The sequence below is a fragment of the Vigna unguiculata genome, chromosome 9 (genome assembly GCF_004118075.2).
Source record: "Vigna unguiculata cultivar IT97K-499-35 chromosome 9, ASM411807v1, whole genome shotgun sequence".
NCBI classification, from domain to species: Eukaryota; Viridiplantae; Streptophyta; class Magnoliopsida; order Fabales; family Fabaceae; genus Vigna; species Vigna unguiculata.
In genome coordinates, this window is record NC_040287.1 from 38,890,872 (window position 1) to 38,912,466 (window position 21,595).

The following is a 21,595-nucleotide window of genomic DNA, read 5'->3' on the forward strand; positions in this document are numbered from 1 at the left end:
TTGATTGGTGAATCATTCCAAATTGCACCTATCGCATTCACATTTTTTTTTTCATAACAATTCTAAATTTTCACTGTCTCAATTTTACATCTTATTTTTGTTATACATTAATTACACTATTAAAAATTCTCATATTACATTAAATTTATTTTACAAATTTATAAAAAAATTATAAAAATAATTTGTTTTTGTTATTTTTTTTAAGAATTTTAATTGACAAATAATTTTTCTGTAAATAAATATTTTTTATAAAATTATAAAATTTATAAATTTTTTTGTGAAAAGTGTTATATAAAATATTTTGTAACAAAATTGACAGATATAATTTTTCTTAATAATGACATAAGTTTTTCTTTGAAAGTATACATCTGAACTGAAGAAGTATGAATGATATGTTTTTGGTTTTTATATCTATTTTGGACAGACTAGAAATTGAATTCCTTTTCTACGAGACAGCACAATGGCCGAAGCCAAACTTTTCTTTATCTGTCGTAAAGACTGAAGAGAACCATCGGATACTCTTCCTTTGGCATTATACTATTTTCTTTTTCTTCTCCACGAGGAGAGAGAAAAATTCGTATGTACATATATTCGCAGTAAAATCTGTATATAAGGGTAATGTGTATATGTATCTCTCAATTAGGATACTAAATCAATTTTTTTAATAGATATTTACAGGTAATATATATGAGTATTTGATTATATGTTTGTTGATGGCATCGCTAAGAATATCATGGTATTCGATTGGCGGATATTCAATATCCGCTCATAATACATTGGTCTACACTTTTATCACTTTAATGTGGAATTTATACAAATTAAACCTATTAAATTATTTTAAATCTTCATATACCCAGAACTCACCAACAGAATAAATATATCATATCACAAAATAATCGTTTCCCCATTTTCACGAGCTAATTTATCTTCGTACCATCATTCAAAATTGATATAACTTAAAATTTAAAACCATTTATATGTTAAATCTATCATAAACTTCTAAATCTTTTGCACAAGAATAAAATTGAAGAGTTCAGATGGGAAAAATTTACAGAACGGTCAAATTTATTTATATTAAAAAAATGAACTCTAAACAATCCCGAGTTCCATATCACTGTTGCTAAACTGATTTTTCAGCTTATCATTCTTTTAATTGAGTGTTTTTTTTTTTTTTGCCGATTGCACCTATTGTTAGCAAAACAGCTCAAAAGAATCGAGAGGATCCAAAACTGCACATGATCTTACACAGATCAAAATTACAATTGAACCTTTTCCTTTTCTTTTAAGGAAAATGTACATTCATTAATAATTCAAATACCGTATTTCTAGTATTTGGATCTTTCTTAACATTATCAAAAAGGAAAACGCATCCATAAATAAAGGCCCTTATTATCCGTATAATTAATAGTCTAAATCAATTGAAAAATAGATTCATTGCCACACTTTGTCCTTCATAGTCCTAACAGAGAAAATACCAATTAACATACTGCTTAACAAAACGTCGAACACATCAAGTGGTTCTTGAGAGGAAAAAGGGGCATGACTTTCTACATAATAAAGTACCTATGAAAAATATTACTACCGTTATCTCATCCTAAATACTCCCGTATATCTGCTTATGCTATCTGATTTCAGAATCAATGCGAGCCGTGTATATAGAGGTATTGATACCGATCATTCATTTGCTTTCGGTGACAGGAAGGTAGACACCTTCGGCTGCCAACCATACATTGTCAGCACGCTTTTCACGAACACCACAAACCTGATAAGAGTGGGATAAATCACAAAAATGTTAATATAATTCCAAGTATACTTATAAAAATATGATCACATTTACAAAGAACCATCACCATCCATTATCCACTGTACTGTCTAAAGACAAAGCAAACCTGAAAACTATAGCTAAGTGCCAAACTCATCTACAAAATACTTTTACTGATTTTGTTGATGCACTCTAACATGCAAGAAAAATTAAAATATGAAACTCGGTATGCAAATGAAAAGCATGCTGAAAGCAGTAAGCATCTAAATATAATTGGCACATCTGTAGTTCTATATAAAATATTGTTGAAAGGAGAATATAAGATTTTCATATTCCGGGCGATTTCTCACCTCTTGCTGTCCCCCAGCAATGCGGCTGTATTTCTTATCGTGACTATGTAGATAGCCTCCGGTGTCAATATGCTGAAGGCGAATCTTCTGATCCTGCTTCCAAGTCTTCCCGCTTCCCTCTATTAATAGCCTAAGGACAATGAAACCTATATAAAGCACCTTCCAGAACATTGAGATCTAAAACATCCATTGAGGAAAAAAAGGTCTCACCTCCAATAGTCCCCAGTGTCAGATTCATTTTCTCCCCCAAAACAGCTCACCTATTTTCAATTCGAAGTTAAAGTCAGATATTCCATTACAGACAGAGTCCAAAATAGGTTATATTTGAATGCAAAGTACGTAAAACAGGATAATAAAAGAAATGTTTCAAAAAATGTCCTATATAATTATGTTTGGTAGTTCAAGAATTTTAGTGTCAATATTGCTTGCATTAGTCTATAGAAGGAGACACAGCGGTACAATGAGAGGAGATAGCTTATAGTAGTAGTTACTTGCAAGTGTGTAGATTTATAGTACCAGAACTTATCCCTGTAGATAGGGTCAGCTACATAAATGGGTAGATTAATCGGAAAATTTGGGATAATTAATATCAGTTTTTTATTTTACAAAAGGAAATAACAGTTACATCAGGGGGTTACAGTAAGTCATTTCCATTTAACGTTGGTAGCTCAATACAAAAGACAAATTTGGAGAGATATTATACCAGTTGAGACCAAAATCAATATGAATTAAAGCGGAAATGTGAAGAGAATCTTTACACACAATCGTTCTTTAGGTTATGTGAATCATTCGAATGGTACTAAATACAAGTTATCAAATTAGAGAAAATAGAAGAAATGGTAGATTTATTATGGGGCAAAATATACATAAAATCCAACACAATGTCTTTCATAATAAATCGGTCTAACATTAGTTCCTCAAGCGCAGACATATTCAAATAACTATTTAACCAAATTCTAGCCATGTTATTCATGCATGTTTGGAAATAAAGTTGGACAGCTAAAAGAATATTAAAAATGAATGAACCGCCGATGAGACTTCTCGAATGAAAGATGAACAGTAAAATGAAAAGTGATGGGTTCACTGAAAGCTATGGGGAAGATAACATTAAAATTAAAGATGAAACGGAATCCGCTAGGCAGATACAAAGTGCAGACGTGATCATAAAGATCCAGGGACTAGAGCAATTGAGTTTGGGAAAAAACATATCAAAAATTCAAGTTTGATTTATTGAAGAGGGTTATTTCTAATATATTGGAGTTTGATTTACGGATAGTGATGGGGGAGGACAAGGAGGCCATTGACTGTGTACATTAACAGTAAATGTATAAATTGTAATACAGAAAAATCCTTAAATATCCTACAGTGATGATTGAAAGCCTTTTTGCGTAGACGAGGGCCTTATTACCTAGTGAGTTGAAGCAGATATAAAACAATATTTGGAGAAGAAAACTCCAATCTAAGATCTAACTAAAACACTACACACATGTGCAAAAGGAGGTGCCACGTTAGATATTCGTAGCAAGTCTTTGAAATCAAACATACATAAAAAAAAAAAATAGCAATGTAGCTTACATTACAACATTAACATAGTTACAGCAATCATAAATCAAATGCTAGTAGGCAATAACTAGAGAAAGATGCACTCACCTCGAGATTGCCTGATATCGGGGATGCATGCAAATGGCTGTGCAGCCACTTCCTTGTCCTCATGTGCTGCAATCTAATGATGGTACCACTCTTAATGGAATCACCTTGTTTAGCATTAGTTCCTGGCTGAGGTCTAACAATCTACAAGACAATGCATAAATCTAAAGTGAATACAAAAACCAACGGCTACAGAGCAAATTTAAAAAAACAAAAAAATTATAGAACACGGATCTACACTGTCATCTAATCATAAATTATCACACAATAAGAAACTGTTTACCGCTGTAATGGTTGTTTGTTAAAGTCACATTTAGGATAATTCCTAACCCAACTATTAAAAGTCACAACTAAACTCAAATCTCCAAGGAAATGCAACAATCGTGGCACTCAAGTCGTTACAAAAACATAACCTTGTTTTTTATTTATTTAAGAACACAATTCATGTAAGAAAAGATAATATGAATAAGAAAGCTACCCAGTAACTATTGGAATCGTCAACACTGGGGAAACCAGTAACCGATTGTTGTCCACTGCCAGAACCGTAGGGCACGTCATGAGAATGCAACCGAAATTTGGTCTTCTCGTGCATAAGCTTCAGCACCGTACCATATGTAATCTGAACCTGCACAATTAAAGATCAATCAGCGAAAAAGTATTTATTAATCAACATTTATTGTTACTTATCGAAAATTTGCATCGGAAAACAAAAATTGGATATCGCCAACTCTTAGCGACGAAACGGAAAACGAAAATAGAAAGTGAAACCTCGACGCCTTCGGAGGAAGCAGCGGAGGCAGAGGCAGAGGCAGCGGAAGAGGGAACAACGTCAGAGTCAAGAGTAATGAAGAGGAAGAGAGCGAGAGCAAAGAATCCGAGAGCCATGACGAAGAGCAATGCGATGAACCAGTTCTGCTGCCAGATCGGGAAATCAGATTCCGATGTGCTCCGCGACTCCCGGTAAACGATCCGGGTCGACCCGGAAGTTTGTTGCTGAGACGGTGACGAAGAAGAAGCCTTTCTTCGAGAGAGGTTCTGCGACCCTGAGGAAGCCACGGTTCGACCCGATTTACTATCCAGATCGAAAGAGAGAGGAAGAGCGCATTCACGTCCCTGCCAAATTAACCAAATTTGCTTTGCTTTGTAAATGGTCTCTGCAAGGTCCTAACACGGACCGGGAAAGACACGCTAGTTTACTTTGTTCCACGCTGGAGTCTCGGAGACACGTTACTCTACGCTCTCTCGCCCAATATAAATCCAACACGTGGATTTTTAATGACGTGGATTCTTGTTACTGGTTCAAAATCTCTACGCCTATACGTTCAGGTAATATTTGGGCTGTTTCATTTTTTTCTGCTTTTTGCACCTGTTTGTTTTTAAGCTACCTCCTTTTTCTTTTTCTTTCTATTTTTTTTTTCCTTTTAGTTGTTGTTACGGGTGAGTTTTATCACGAGAGAAACATAAATTAGTTTTTAGACAATAGTACGTGTCTCGGATTATATCTTGAATTTTTATTTTTTACCTTTGTACATGTAAAATGTTTAAAACATATTTTAGTACTTCAATAATTACATTGTTCCCCGAATAATAATGAATATGGGCTCTGTATTAAAGATTTATAATGAAAATTGGACATGTTTGGTTTTAATTTAATATAAAATCCCTGTCGGTTTAATTTTTTACAAACAATGAGTTAGTTTTTACGAATTTTTATTAATACAAAGTTGGTTAAACTAAAAAAATAATCAAATTCAAAGTTCTAAAAGTATATTTGTTAAAAAAGAAAACAAAAAAATATTTCACATAACTCGTACTTTTAATTTATTTCGTGTTAAAAAGTATAAAATTTGTTAAAATAAACAAGTAATTAATTTTAAAGTATTTCACGTATATCTTACTCTTAATTTAGATCATGTTACAAAATTATAATACTGGCTGTTTTAAATATTTATATTTAATTAAGGTTTTGTCCAACTATGATACTCATGTGACCTAAGTGGACATCATTGTTTACATGTTTCTTCCGCAGAAAATTAAGATCGTATAATTCAATTTTAAGAGCTTGTAAATTTAAACATTTTCAAATAAGTTTTTATTAAAAAAATCATGACATGAGAGTTTAAAATATTTATAATTTTTTGATTAAATTTATTTATATCAAGCAGAGTGGTGTGATATTTGATATTTTGACATATATAAACTTTAACATTAAAAAATATAAAACTTAAATATGTTTTTAATTTTTGAAATGACATGTATACTTAAAATTTGATCATGTTTCAAAAAATAATATATTATCTCCAAATTTTATAAATAATTGATGTTAAGAAAAATTCACACATTTATATTAAAATATTTATATTTATTTATTATTAAAATCTGAAATTAAATTATATCAAAATTTGAAATATAAATAAATATTAATTTTAAATTTAAGTTTAAATATTAAAATCACGTTTAACAAAAAAATAAAAATAAACAAAGATAAACAAAGATGACAATGTGAGACTTGTGTTGACATGCAAGTTCACGAGAGAAGTGAGACTTTTTAGATTTTTAAATTATTTTTACATATCCCACGTTACTCTTAATTCAGCGATTGACCGATATGTATAAATTTAAATTAATAAAATTATATTATGTTAATATAAAAAATTAGTAGGTGTGTATAAATATAAGAAGTATTAATCATGCTTTAATTAATAATACTCATAATCTCAATAAAAAAGTCTTAATAGCTGTCAATACAAAAATAAAGATCAAAAATTAATAAGTTCTTATTAAATTAAATTTTATGGTACGTTAAATATTAAAAAAAAATCAATGAATTGAATATTCTTTCGTTTTTTCCTTCTCTTATATTGTCTTTTTATTTTGCTATGATGTTTTCCTTATCAACGACACCTATTATCAGTCTAACTAAAATTCAAATAATTATAAATATTCATCTGTTTACACATACTAATATATAAATTGTCTATTACTAATTAGATCACAACTAAAAATAAAGAAAAAAAATATAAAAAGATAATAGCACTAACAAATTAGTGTAATTTCATCCTTTGGTTAAACCAGTCGATAAACAAATAAAAATAAATAAATAAAATTCTTAATAAATATGATCCTTATATATTTTTCTCTTTATATCCTCTCTTATATTGACTCCCTGATTATATTATTTTTATGACATTTTCCCTTCTAAAATTTGCATGAAATTAGATATTTTACCTTGTTGATAAGGATGACGTTAATAAGATGATATGATGTAGTGGAGGCCGTTACAGAAAAAGATAAATGAGGAAAATACGACGACAATTACTAATAGTGATGTGGCAACTTATATAAATGATGACGAAAAAAATAAAAAATAACGACATTTACATGTAGCGAGACAAAAACGATACAGGACAAGTTCGTGTGAAAGACATGAGTGGGAGAAGCACTTTGTAGTGAACTTTCCTTCTTTTTTCCATAAATAGTACAATTACAAAGTTCCATCTTCGTCCCATAACTCTTTTTTTAAAAATCATAATATATTCCTTAAAATTAAGATTATTGAAATTACAAAGGTCATTTTTATAGAAAAGATCAATTTTAAATATGAGTATTGACGATAGAATTATAAATCAGAATGATATATATATATATATATATAAAAGAAAACCAAAACAAAATATAATTTATGAATTTCATTCATTAAGGTGTTGTAAATAAAAAAAGAACAATCACAAGATACATATTCACGAAAAAAAAAAAGAGCGGAGCGCACTAACAGGATTCATATTCACGAGAAAACGGCCTAATTCAAATTAAATTTGATACTCGAAACTTAACTCTTTTATTTTTTTCATTTAATATACATAATTTTTATTTATCTTCTCGGTCTCAGGTCTTAAACTCTTCTTCAGAGTCTGCTCTCGGTGGTAAAAGCTACACTGAAAGATTAGTACAACACCATGTTTATTTGTATTTTGTATCACAGATCCGATTAATTAAACGTGCTTGAAAAATGTACGAATAAGATGAAATTTGACAAGTCAATTAAAATTAGTCAAAAGTTTTCTTACAACTAATTAATACTTTATTAATTAACATGTTTTTCTTTTTTATTGTAATAGCATGTTTATTTGTTTTTCCTTAAAAATAAAAGCTGCAAGGTATTTATTATTTTTTCAAAAATATTTATGTTACTTCTAATTTTCAGTACTTTAGTTTTTTATGTAATATACGGTTAATGTTATTTATTATATTATTGTGATAATATCTGTTTAAGTATGGTTCAACTTTTAATCTTACAGAAGTGTGTCATGGTGGTTTTAATAAATGGTTTTATTTGTTACAACGGATGTACATGGATAAGGATGACAAGAGGGCGGGCGGAATGAATTTTGCCATCACATGTTATTTTAGTAAAAAAAATTTATTTCATTCCATATCCAAACTAAATGGATATTAAACTTTTATCTCATCCACATCCTTATCAGAAAATCAGTATAATTTCATATTTGTATCCGTTTTCTTACTCTTCAATATTAATTTTAATTAATTTTTATAAAATAATAAAAAATTATGGTAAATAAAACATAATATTATCAAATATTCAATATTAGGAGATAATTATTTTTTCGATATCAAATACTTTGAAATAAATTATAATTATTCACATTTTATATTATAATACCAGATGAAATTTCATGAGAACCAAAACATTTATTAAATTCGCAACTATTAATGAAACCTAGTTGATAAAATAAAAAAATATAATTTTTAAAAAATATGAAAGGAAAAAAATATTCAAATTAAAATATATTTAAAATGTTTGTTTACTTTAATTTTGTAAATTCTAATGATTCTTTTTTATACATTACTAATAAAAGTTATAGTACATCACTTAATCCAAGTGACACAAAGAACAAATAATAAATAAAATAGTAAAATTTTAACATAAATGTTGTATCTTTTGAACTCTAATATATATTGGATGGTGATAAAAAATATTCATGACAATTATATTACTTTTTATATTGTAGTAAATAAAAGTTATTTATATAATTATAATGAAAAATTATAGTATGATTGATAATGACTTGAAAAATAAAAAATAATTATATAAAATATATGAAATAGTATTCTACATAATGAAAATAAACAACAAATAAAAGTATTAAAAAATTAACAAATGTGTGTTTTATAAACAATTTCAGAGACTATTGAAAAAAACAGTACAAAGAAAAATACCTTAAAAAATTAATAAAACTTTTCAAATATCTCCATGTATACTCAATGATTGATAAATAACAAAAATTGTTTTAGTGAAACAAACGAGTTTTTCAAATGAAACAAAAATTAATAACAATGAGTAATTTTTTTTATATTACCTAGTAAGTGAAAGGTTTATGCTATTAAACACTTAAATTGAGAGTATTAAACATTTCCATGTGAAAAGAAAATATACAATAAATAAAAATATTAAAAAATAATAGAAATATTCAAATGTGAGACATGTTTTTTTTTTAATTGACATACATCATGTTAACATAATTATATAAAGATGATGATAAGATAACAAATATATTGGAAATAGGAATGAGTATCATGATAAACAAAATAATTAGAAGAAATAAAAAATATTAAATATATATACACACATATACATCCTCATACTTATTCTCATACCCAATTGAAAAAGTGAAGGATTCTACATACTCATATTCATGCCCAACAATCAATGTGGGAATTCCCCATCAAAATGGAAACAGTACCAACAATAGGCACGTGGACAATTTTATTTGCCATCTCCATACATGATATTAATGATTCAATTTTGATAGGAATATAGAAGAGTTTTTAGAGTTTATATTTAAAAACAATTTATTTTTAGTATTAACTTTAATTAAGATTTTTTTTATAATAATTTAGATCTAAAATGATTTTTAGTATTGATTGAATCTCAACTAATTAACTAAAAAATCATTGTACTAAAATAAATATTAAGTATGTATAAAAAATATAATTAAAATAAACATAAAAAATATTAAATTATTATATCAAAACTTAAAAAATAATATTTCAGTCGTATTTTTATTAGAGAATATTTTTTATATTAAATTTGATAAAAAAAAGTTTATTAGATGCAAGCTGAAACAACTTAAAATTCAAAATTTTCTCCTGGATCAAGATATACTCATTAAAAACGCTAAAATTAAATTAATAAAAAAATAATTCACATTATATTTTTCTTTGTTAAATGAAAAATATTTTAAACGTGAATTCTAAAAAAACACACACACACACACACATATATATATATATATATATATATATATATATATATATAAATTTACCATTACAAGAACATTTTTACTATGATTATATGTTAACTAATTAATATAAATACAGTAAAAAGGTAATTATTTTTTTACAAGTATTTATTAAATAAAAAATAGTTCACATTATATTTTTCTTTGTTTTTTTTTATTGGAGCATATACTATTCACTATTAATATAAAAATTTAAATGATCAACTATGAAAAATATTTTAACCGTGAATTCTAAATATATATATATATATATATATATATATATATATATATATATATATATAAATTTACCACAGAATAGTGTATGACTAAATAATATTACAAGAACATTTTTACTATGGTTATATGTTAACTAATTAATATAAATACAGTAAAAAGGTAATTATTTTATTTTTTACGAGTATTTCTTAAGTACTCATTATACATATATACCAAGATACAAATAAATAAATATTATATGTATATATAAATTCAGTTTTTCCTCTCTCCTCAGAACAAACAAACTTTATTTTCTCTTTTTTAGATTTTATTTTTGTCACTTCTGTGCTCTATTCCGTTTTTCATTATCAGGAAAAGGGGGGAAAACAAAAGAAGTTAAAGAAGAACCCTAACATTGTCGTTCCAGCTTCTGTTCTCAAATCAGATTTTGGATTGGTGTGAACTTTTAGGGCATTAATGGAGTGAAGCAGAAGAAAGTGGTGAGTCCCTGTAAGACCAGAAAAAACAGAGAGGACACAACCAATGGCGTCTGCAGATAAACAATTGAAAGAACAACTTCTTGAAGCCGGTAACAAGCTCGCAGATCCTCCGTCTTCTGTAGAGGAGCTTCTCTCACTCTTAGAGGCAAGTCCTTTTCCTTTCAAATGCTATTTTAACTATTTTTTTTCATGATTATTGATATTTAATTTTGGGTGTTTATTTTTTTAATACAAGTTGTTTCTTGCATGTCGTTCCTGTCTTTCGTCTGGAGAAGGCAAACTTGTTGCTGATATTGTGTGGCTTTGATGTTTTTGTTACATTTTGTTGGAAATAACGAGTACATGGAATGTTTGATTTCAGTTATTATTCTACAACGTCATTTGGCTGTGATGGCGTAGGTGTCAGGGTATGTGTTATGTTATAATAAACATCCTAATATAATATAATATAATATAATATAATCATATCATATGTATGCTATTTTCCCTTACCGAGTTACGATATTTTAACTGGTAACGGTAAGCTATGATTATAATAAAAGTCAGTGTTATTGAGTGTTTAGGTAGGGATGTATGAGATAGACCATGGAAGTGAAGAAAACTGAACAAGGCCCTAAAATATGCGATGTTCAGTTTTTATCAATCTTTGATTACTGGTTCGCAGGTTAGTTTAGTAATTGATGGTTTGGAGTGGTGCCAACCGCCAACAGTGATGCCAGGTTTGAGGATGTCGAACTTGGTTGTTGTAGTGTTGGCAGGGGAGTTGCAACTGTGGAGGGGATTCTTATGTGAAATTGAAGAAAGGGTTATCAAAATCTAAAAAAAACAACAACTAATTATACCTTCAGATTTTTCCACTCCCTTCTAAAAAATTATGTTCTGCAATAAAATTTTGGAACTATTTGATCATAGAAAATATATCTACTTCAAGTTACATGGAAACCATTTGATATGATCCGGTATATTTCTGGGTTATATATTTTTTATTGATCTGGACAATTTAATGGCATATTTATAATATCCGTCTGAGTTGATGGTTAAAACTAAACTATAGCTGTGGCATATTTTCATATATAGGTTTTGCAGTGTTGGGTTTCGTGAATACAATTTTTTAAAACAAGATAGTTCACAGAGGAAGTAATTTATATTGCAAAATATGGTCCAATATTGCTATGGTACAACAGGGCTTGTTTACAAGTGTAAAATTATCAATAATCCTCTGTCAAAAGTTTTTGTTGGTGGTGAATATACCATATTTTGAATTTAGAGACTCTTATATACAGATGTGCTTGTGTTCCCTTGCTGACATTGTCTTTATGTTTTCTTATTTTTTATGCTATTTACTAAACACTTTATATCGTAGCTGATCTTACATAATTCTCAAGTAGTCAGGTGTTGGATTGAGATTTTTGTTGCATGTTCTCACATACTTTGGTTGCCCTCTCAGCTTTGTTGGTGTTGCACTGGGTTTCTATTTCTTTGAGTTATTTATCATGTATTGTAAATTACAGCAGTGTGAAAGACCGACATTGTTTAACGTGCAACCTATATACTCTTTACCTTCACAAGTGATGAAGAATTGTTCTGATATAAATAATGTCTCTGAATCCAGGCAATTCAGGGAAAGGTTTATTTCGTAGTTTTATTTTTTAAAACCCTTTAAATACAGCATGAGTTTGAACTTTGAAGTCATGTGTAGCTGAAAACTTCCTTTCTAGTAAAAGATATGCGAATATGAAAAATAGTCTTAACCAAATGACTAGTCAAATTATTAAACTTATTTTATTTTCCTTTGCTCTACAGCAAGTAGAAAGCTGCCTGTCAAGGGTTGAACAGTCACCAACAGATTCTATGCAAAATGCACTCTCTCCATCATTGAAAGCAATGGTTGGTGACCAACTTTTAAGGCACTCAGATAATGATGTCAAGGTTGCAGTTGCCTCTTGCATCAGTGAAATAACAAGAATCAGTGCACCTGATGCTCCTTATGATGATGATCAAATGAAGGTGTGTGGAATTTTCATACGACAATTTATGAATGCACTTGATGATTATCATACTCTTTATGAAAGGTATCAGTAAATCGATTGAATCTTATCTATGACTTTCTCTTGCAGGAGGTCTTTCACTTGATAGTATCTTCATTTGAAAATTTGCATGACAAGTTAAGTCGATCATATGCCAAGAGAATCTCAATTCTGGAAACTGTTGCAAAAGTCAGATCCTGTGTGGTAATGCTGGACCTTGAATGTGATGCCCTGATATCGGATATGTTTCAACATTTCTTGAAAGGTGTAAGGTAGGAGTATAGTATCGGATTCCCCCAAGTTCCCCGTTGTCACAACTTCAAAATTTAAATATCTTGTCCCCTATTTTTTTTCTTAACTTAAAACATGATTTGATTTTTGTGATCTTTTACTGCACAATCTGTGAACTATTGTGCCTTTTATTTTGTTTTCCTGCTTGGTACCTTATGAACATTTACTAACTTGTGTGATGACTGATTACTTCCTTCAGTTTATTTTTACAGTTGGGTGCAAAAATACTTTAAATCCAAATATTAGAACAAAGCTGTCTTTATCTTATACCCTCTTGTATATATAATGAATGAATCGGTATCTTAACTTGAATCAAGGATTTTTATTTAAATTTGGCTACAATATACTTTTTCAGTGAAGACCAACAAAATATGATGATATAGTACATCAACCTTAATATCAGTTATATTAAGGAAAATTGAAGGTATAATAAGAAAACATATTAGTAAAACTATGGGCATTATATTAATATATAGTGCCTCATCTGTGTCCTGATTCTTAAACAATTGTTCAAGTAGTGTATTGTATTGAATCGTAATGCTTCTACTTGTGAAACATAATTGTTACATATATACAAATGCATTTTTACAGTGAGTTAGACAAACATAAGCATCGGGGCATGGTTTTTGACCAGGTTTATTTTGTAAATTTCAGGGAACATCATCCCGAAAATGTTGTTTTGTCCATGGAAACAATTATGACAGTTGTTATTGAGGAAAGTGAAGATATATCCTTAGCCCTGCTGTCCCCACTACTGGACAGCGTTAAGAAAGACAATGAGGTTGTGACAGTTACTATTTCATCCTTTTTAGTAGATTGTGATTTTAAACCTGAATGATGTTTTTTGTCGTTCAAATTTTATTGTTGTCATGATGTTGATAATCATTGAAATTTAGGAAGTTTTTCCAATTGCCCAAAAATTGGGGGAGAGGGTTCTTGAAAATTGTGCAACGAAGCTTAAGCCCTACTTGGTTCAAGCAGTGAGATCCTTGGGTGTATCGGTTGGGGATTATAGTGCTGTACTTGCTTCAATATGCCAGGATACATCTGATGATTTGGAAAAAAATGATACATGTGTGACTAGTGAGCATGCGGTAAGTTTTCTGTCGGTCTTTTGTCGATTAATCTTTGAAACATTTCATGATGAAGTTTTTCTATGGTCATTTTGACCTTTTTCAGGAGGATAAGAGCGATTCAGAAAAACAATCATTGGAGAAGTCAACACATGTATCTCCTTTATGCTCCTGTTTTTTTATGTGTTGTTTTAGACATTTATTTTCCAGAATTGACACTGGAATATGGTGATTTTCGTTTGAGCAGGTGGTTAAAAAGGATTCGAGGGAAGTTACATCCTCTCAACGAGGAAATCCTGATGTGAATAAATCTCCAAACTCAGGCATGAGCTATGGTATTGCATGTGTTGGAGAAGATACTGCTTTAGCTTATTCCAATCCCATTAAGAAGAAAGAGGATGCTGATTGTTCCAACCACTCTGAAGGTTTGAATAAATCGGGTCATGAGGTGGGTAGTGATTTGGACACCAAAAAGGTTGTCAATAGTAAACAAAAGGCAGGAAAAGCTACCAAGAGACCACGAAAGAAATCAAGCTCTTCTACTAAATTGGCAAAACCTTCCAAGGATCAAGTTGCTGCTAATGAGAAGGAAACTGAGAAAATGCTTGACGATGAAAGCAACAGTAAGATAGTTCCCAGTTCCCCTCACAAAGAACATTTTGTTGAAGCAGCAGGACCTTCAGAGAGTAATAAAGAAATTGATACTAAGATTTCATCACCAGTGGCAGTAAATGATGAATCTGAAGTGGTTGCTTCTCCTCCAAGTGAGAGCCTCAATGACGAAAATCATTCAAAGAAACTTGGACAATCAACAAAGGAAGACGACCCTGTAAAAGAAGGCACTGCATATGATGTTTCTAAGGTGTCAGGAGGAGCTAGTGATTCAGAAGCCAAACCTGTGACGCGGTCAGTGAAAAAGGCACTAGGTCAAAAGTCTTATTTGAGAAAAACTAGTGTGGTAGATTCTGTAAAAAAAGAAAGCGGTGCAAAAAATAATGCAGATGCTAAAACATACTCAGCCAAGAAATTAGAAGAAAACAAAAAGGGTAGTGGTGGATCCTCCTCAAGGCAGGCAGAAGACAGGAAAAAAGGAGGGCGCGGTAAAGCTAAGACTGAGACAGATGTAGCAAAGTCATCTGCTATGAATGTGGACAAAGTATAATTTTTATGTTTTATACTGTGCTTATTTCTTTTGCTGCTATTTATCAAGATTATTGCTACACGATTTTATTCTACTTTGTTCTTTCTTCAAAGTAAAACATTAAAGGAATCATTGTTAATTATTTAGGAAATAGTTTCTTCTCCGAGGTCTGGTACAAAATCTGCCAAAGGTGCATGTTCAGAGGAGACTCCCAGGGCAAATGTGAAAAGGAAACTTACTTCAGGAAAAGAAAATGTATGTATCCCGATTTGTGTGAACTTGTAAATTATGTAATTGATATGTTAAGGATGTATTCGTTGGGGAACTTTTTTCTTTGGAAAAGTCTTTTATCTGGCATGCCTAGCATGTCCCAGAATTTCATTGTCTTCTTGCAAGATTTCCAATTAACTGGCTGTTGTACCAGGAGTATGATACGAAGGAACATGGTGAAAACCTTGTTGGTTTACGGGTCAAAGTTTGGTGGCCTAAGGATCGTGAGTAAGTACTTGGCATGTCTTCAAATTTTCATATGCTGTCACTGTAAATCTTTTTAAGAAGCAGCAGGGAAGTGCTTCGTACTGTTTTACATTTCCTTTTAAATTTTAATATGTACTTCTGCAGCTTATGATTGTCTGAGCTGTGTGACGTACATATTTATAGTTCTTAATCTGGACTAATGTTGCTTTGTGTTATGCATATTACATATTTACAATCACAATTACTACATGTATCGTTGTGTAAAGCTTTTTGTTGAAGTTATCATTGTCTTGATTTCCCTTCTTGTCCCACACACTTTTTTTCTTAATTTATTTTGACAGTTTATGTATTGGACTTTGACTTTCTAATTGCACGAATTATTTATAATAATCTGTATCTTTTTTAAAATTTAGTGTGACTGAGTTTTGATATGAAATACATTGTCAGAGTATATATTTTGAATTAAAATAGTGTAATCATGCACATTCTATTTATGATCCGTTTGCTTGTTCAAATTGATGTAATGGAAACTTTTAATATATATTTTTACTGACATTTAATCTATTGCAGGTTTTACAAGGGTATTATTGAATCTTTTGATTCTGCAAAAAAGAAGCACAAGGTGATTTGACTGTTTGTTAAGTCTCCTCTCTACCCTTACCATCACTTACAAAAAGCTTTATATTCTTTTTGTTTTTCTGTGTTGCACTGCCATTTAAGTATATTTAACGTTTGCTCTATACTCTAGATGGCTTAATATCTTAGTTGGATGGGGATTACATTTATTGGTATTATTTCAAATTGTGAAAAAAAATGTAACATTCTACTTCTGCTATGACCATTTGTTTGAGCCACTTTTAAAGAGAAAAAGTAAAATGCATTTTTGATATTGAAAAAAAAAAATTCGAGTTAAGAGGGTTAGTTAATGTGGTCGGTAGTTAAACTTGTTAGTTTATAATATTTTACCAAAACTACCCTTCTGATTATTTGGGACTCATCAGATTTATATAATTTACGCTGTCATCTTCTCCAATTAACACAACAGAGAATATATTTATCTCATTAATTTATAGTATTTATATGTTTACTACAAACAATGTAGAGCAATTTATAGTATTTATATGTTTACTACAAACAATGTAGAGTAATTTAGAGTATTTTGGTTAAAGAATTAATGCAATAAACAATTGGAAGACTCTTTAAAAAATGAAACTTTCTTAAAATCTTATCTGTATGGACACAATGAAAAAGAAGTATCTGGAAATGTTTTTGGTTTTTTTCTGGAAAATAAAAGTAAAACACAATGGAAAGGGAAGTCATTTTAGTATTTTTCTTAATAGCTGGAATGAGTAGCTTGTGATCATAAATCTTTATTGTATACTTTTATCAAAACTTGTCCAAATACAGGCTATTTTATCATCTGGCAACTATTCTGTATTTTAGGTCTCGTATGATGATGGTGATGAAGAAATACTAAATCTTGGGAAGGAGAGATGGAAGGTCATTGAAAAGGACTCAGATGCAGATGAGGTTGGTCTATGCGTAGTCCTTTTGCACCAACTTTTCTGCTTATAAATTAATAACTACTATTTCTGTGGACAGGAAGATCGAAGTGATAGTGCAAGTCTTGATGCTTCCATTGATATGTACGTGCTACATATTGTTAATATACATTTTTGTAGATATATTGTATGGATGTATTATCTTATATTTTTCAGGCATGTTTTTATGGAGCGCATTGTGTGTATTGTGTTGACCTTTTTTCTGAAATTATGTCTCTGTAATGTTGGCTTAGTTGATGCTGTTGTTTGTGCTTGCTACTGATTTGCTGTATACTTTTTTTGAAAGAAAGCTACCATGATACATTTTGTGTATATATATATATATATATGTGTGTGTGTGTGTGTGTTTGTGAATGATGATTTGTCCTATGGCTTAGTACTGAACCATCTCCCTCTTCCCGTGCTTTCTGGTCAGTCATGGTGTGTTTTGTATTTGATCTACCAATCATGTCTATGGTCTTTAATTATTCAAGCCATTGAACATTGAGAGCATGTACGTGTTGTGGATTTTCATATAGATTTAATATATTGTGTTCAATGCTAAAGGAAATATTTAAAAAATAAAAAACTATTGTTATCTTTTAATTTAAAGGAAACAACTGTCTGTTAAGAAAGAGATTGAAAAGTCCCATATTGTTGGAGTTGGCTGTCGTATCTCTTGAAGCAATTGGGCTATCTCCTGTCCCTTGGTTTGATTTGTATCAATTAAGAATGTTGTGATAGTAGATCTTTTGTTGTTCTTCCTTTGTTTTGAACGATTCAAATGCATGTGTCTTATTTAGTGCTCTTCTTTTTGCGAATTCTCTTTGATGTTGTGGCAGACATGGCTTTCTTTTTCTTTATTTGGTCTTCTTTACTTTGCATTGTTCTCTGGTCCTATTCAGGCAACCAAAGAAGAAAGGGAAAACAAATGACGGTGAAACCACCAAGCAGGGAAAGATGGATGTTTCTTCCAGGTCATTTAATTATCAATTTATCTATTTTAGTGCCACCTCTTATTGGATATCTAAATTTTGGATGATTTTGCAGTGGAATAAAGACGAATAGTAGATCAAAAAGTGTATCCCTGAAGTCTAGCCAAAGGTTCAAAGATGACACCAAATTGAAAGATTCCAAGACAAATAGCAAATCTGAGAATGGAGTTAATAAAAAATCTAAGGATGACATTCCTAAGAGTTCTAGCAGTAAATCCATTGTTGCTACTAAAAAACTGAGTAAGAAATCGAAAAATACTGATACTTCCGAGACTGGGGAATCAAATGATGATGACAGTAGTGTGCCAAAGCCGTCTTCCAAGTCTAAGCTAGAAATTCTAAAAAGTGGAAAATCCAAGAAATCAACCCCAAAGACTGCTATTTCCAAAGAAAAACCTCTCAAAAGTGGTGGAAAGGATGATGTTAATGGCTCTGGCAAGGTAAAATCTGGTTTATTGAAGAAAAAAAATTTTGAGAATGGTAAATCAGATGTTTCAGAAGGAAAGATAGAAGATGCCAAGGGCAAGACTTCAATTTCGTCTAAGGTACAAGGAAGTGAGGTCAAGAGTGGAAAGAAGCGGAGGAGAAGCTAGATGTGGGTATTTTGCATGCTGTTTATTCCTTAACTGGGTGCTTTTATCAGTTTCCTCATATCATTTAACTCTTCTTTCTATGGCTGGAGTTATCAAATGAGTTTCAGCATGTATGAGGTAGCTGTTCATCATTTTGTGGTAATTATTCTAATGTTAGCACTGTTATCTTTAGTAATTAGTTAGACTAGTTTAGTAGTACGAGTTACTATCTTTAACACAAAAATATTTGGCTAGCAACTTTCTTTCAAAGAATGATGACTACTTACACAATCAAATCAAACAGTATTTGCAGTGCTTATTACTGAACTATGGTTATTGTTTACTTAACAGCATAATTGATGTGGTGGAAGCTATTAAAGTTGGTCAGTTGGGGAAACTAACCTTTTTTTTGGTAACTGGTAGAGAAAATGTGGGAAGAGATGAAAGAAATGAATGGGGGAAAGAAGTATTAACTTATCACGGGAGGGTGAAAATTGACAGAGAAGAAATGAAATATTTTAGATGTATCTCTTCTCTTACACTCATAAGTAAGAATTGCATGCTCTTTTTAATTACACTCACATTTAGCTGATACTAATTTTATTCAAATCAAACACTCTTCTTTTTGTTTCTTCTATACATCCCATTTTTATTTATTTGTATCCTTTCTATTTCTTTCAATTTTATGTAATCACATAGCACTTTAAGTGGAACAAATTCTTTGTATTGGATTACTTTATCTCAATTTGCATCTTTGAGAGACTTTAACATTAGTCAGAACATGGATACATGTGGTATATAACTTTCTTTGATAACAAGTCTTTCAATGATTGTAGAGAAATAGTGAGAAGAGTGACAAGAAATGTGAGAAATATAGGATAAGATGTGTTTCGTGGAAGGGAAGTGATGGAGAAAATATAAATTATATATATAGTCAATAAAATATTTGTGTTGAACATTAAAGAGACGTCAAATAAAGTTTTTGAAAGATTTGGACAATAAAACATGAATATTAATAAGAAAATAATAAATATGTACTAAATTATTTTTGAATATAATATATTCTAGTGATCTAATTTTATATTATTAAATTATATTAAAATTTATTGATTACAATTTATTATATATGAAGATAGTTTTTAATGGATTTAAAAAAGTTATAACATAAATGCTGCTTTCATTTGAATTTGTTTATATTATATAAATTTTAATTTTAAAAGTGGGTGACTAATATTATAATTACTAAACTTATAGAATGATTTATCAAAAATTATATGCAAATATAAATTATATAAATTTTGTTTGATAAATTTAATAATGAAATAATATATGTAAAAGTATTCATATATAATTATATATAAATTTTACATTACATTTTTAAAAGCTATCAACTTTTTTAAAAGCGGTTAATTATACTTAAAAAAAATATTTTTTACTTATAATTCATAACAAACAAAGATAATTATTTATGAAACTATTTTTAAAATTTTAATTTATTTATAGTATACAAGTTTATGAATAACATAAAGCATGATTTTATGACATTTATTATTGTAAAAAATGATTTATAAACAATCTGGGCAACATGTACAGTTAAACCTTTCCACAATCTATTCCAAATCTTTTAATAACTTTGTTCCTTCTAATAAAGTTTTGCTGGTCAATAAACATCTCACATAATTAATGAGTTTAAATTTTTTTTCATACAAAATTCTTCTCTTTCTAACTATCTAATTGATCTATTTTCTATCTAAATTTCTGTATTTATTGATAATTGTTATTTTTAAATATAAATATTTTTTAAATTAAATATTTTATTATTATAATTACAAATCACAAGTAAAAATAATAATAAAAAGCACGAGCTAATATTGTATGAAAAAAAAACATTATAAGAATGTTATTTTATTGAGGTAGAAAATTGAATTTTAAATCAACTCAATATAACTAGCAGAGAGCATTCTAATTGGCAATTCAAATTCCAAAATTTTTAAACAAAACATTTTTATAATTAAATCAAAATAAGGGGATTTCTTTATATACAAAATTTATTATTATTTTTAAATTAAACCATGCAAAAATAAATAAAAAATAACTATAATAAAATTATAAATTTATTTCATAATTAGATAATATTTTTATTTTGATAATTATTATAATAGTAATTTTTCTGTGTTATATAGAAAAAAGTGGACATAGACACCTATAAATTTAAATGCAAGCTTTTAATTATAAGATAATAAAAAAAATATTATGAGCAGAACTATTTATGTATTTATTTTAAATATAATCTAATAGTAAAATAAAAAAAATTAACTATTAAGATATTTAACATGGTAAAAAATAATTATATTTTTATAGATGACATTGTAATATATATATTTTAAATTAAAAAATCACAGTATACAATTAAATAAGTATTATAAAAAATGAATTTTAATTAAAAAATTCAACCTAAATAAAGTTTAAAACATATCTCATACCTCCTTCACTTTTAGTCACTCATGTAATTTTTGATTATCTATTTTAAAAATATGAAAGATTGGGCGAATTTAACTAAGCAATGATTAAGTTATTAAATCCATAAATTTGAATAACAAAATATTTAATATGTGATTTATCTGTTACTAGTGAAAAGATTAAGCAAATGTCTTTTATTAGTTATATATGTAGCCAAGTAATGTAAAAGAATAAACTAGGA

General features: G+C 29.2%; 2 protein-coding genes across 2 annotated transcripts; one reads left to right on the top strand and one right to left on the bottom strand.

The window, feature by feature from the left end:
* Positions 1–1,373: 1,373 nt before the first annotated feature.
* LOC114164325 (stromal cell-derived factor 2-like protein) lies at positions 1,374–4,954 on the bottom strand. Its single transcript, XM_028048960.1, has 6 exons — positions 4,528–4,954; positions 4,238–4,384; positions 3,763–3,903; positions 2,323–2,372; positions 2,113–2,242; positions 1,374–1,762 (listed from the first exon to the last, which is right to left on the bottom strand). Exons 1-6 carry the CDS (start codon positions 4,642–4,644, stop codon positions 1,679–1,681), a joined length of 669 nt encoding a protein of 222 aa, XP_027904761.1. The 5' UTR covers positions 4,645–4,954; the 3' UTR covers positions 1,374–1,678.
* Positions 4,955–10,613: 5,659 nt separating this feature from the next.
* On the top strand, positions 10,614–19,221 carry LOC114163050 (nucleolar protein dao-5-like). The gene is made up of 14 exons (XM_028047101.1): positions 10,614–10,922; positions 12,581–12,784; positions 12,895–13,076; positions 13,750–13,876; positions 13,992–14,189; positions 14,275–14,322; positions 14,416–15,324; positions 15,457–15,564; positions 15,734–15,807; positions 16,357–16,408; positions 17,230–17,316; positions 17,389–17,432; positions 18,233–18,304; positions 18,378–19,221. The coding sequence occupies exons 1-14, from the start codon at positions 10,821–10,823 to the stop codon at positions 18,913–18,915; spliced, it is 2,745 nt and encodes a 914-aa protein (XP_027902902.1). The 5' UTR covers positions 10,614–10,820; the 3' UTR covers positions 18,916–19,221.
* Positions 19,222–21,595: the final 2,374 nt, after the last annotated feature.

What these genes read in the sequence shown, in the direction of transcription:
- LOC114164325 (XM_028048960.1), bottom strand. Translation starts at nt 4,644, where the DNA reads ATGGCTCTCGGATTCTTTGCTCTCGCTCTCTTCCTCTTCATTACTCTT. An exon ending in CTTCCTCCGAAGGCGTCGAG is followed by an intron (nt 4,385 to 4,527) that starts GTTTCACTTTCT and finishes TTAATTGTGCAG; the next exon opens with GTTCAGATTACATATGGTAC. An exon ending in CGATATCAGGCAATCTCGAG is followed by an intron (nt 2,373 to 3,762) that starts GTGAGTGCATCT and finishes AATTGAAAATAG; the next exon opens with GTGAGCTGTTTTGGGGGAGA.
- LOC114163050 (XM_028047101.1), top strand. Translation starts at nt 10,821, where the DNA reads ATGGCGTCTGCAGATAAACAATTGAAAGAACAACTTCTTGAAGCCGGT. An exon ending in TGGTGGCCTAAGGATCGTGA is followed by an intron (nt 15,808 to 16,356) that starts GTAAGTACTTGG and finishes AATCTATTGCAG; the next exon opens with GTTTTACAAGGGTATTATTG. An exon ending in CTTGATGCTTCCATTGATAT is followed by an intron (nt 17,433 to 18,232) that starts GTACGTGCTACA and finishes GGTCCTATTCAG; the next exon opens with GCAACCAAAGAAGAAAGGGA.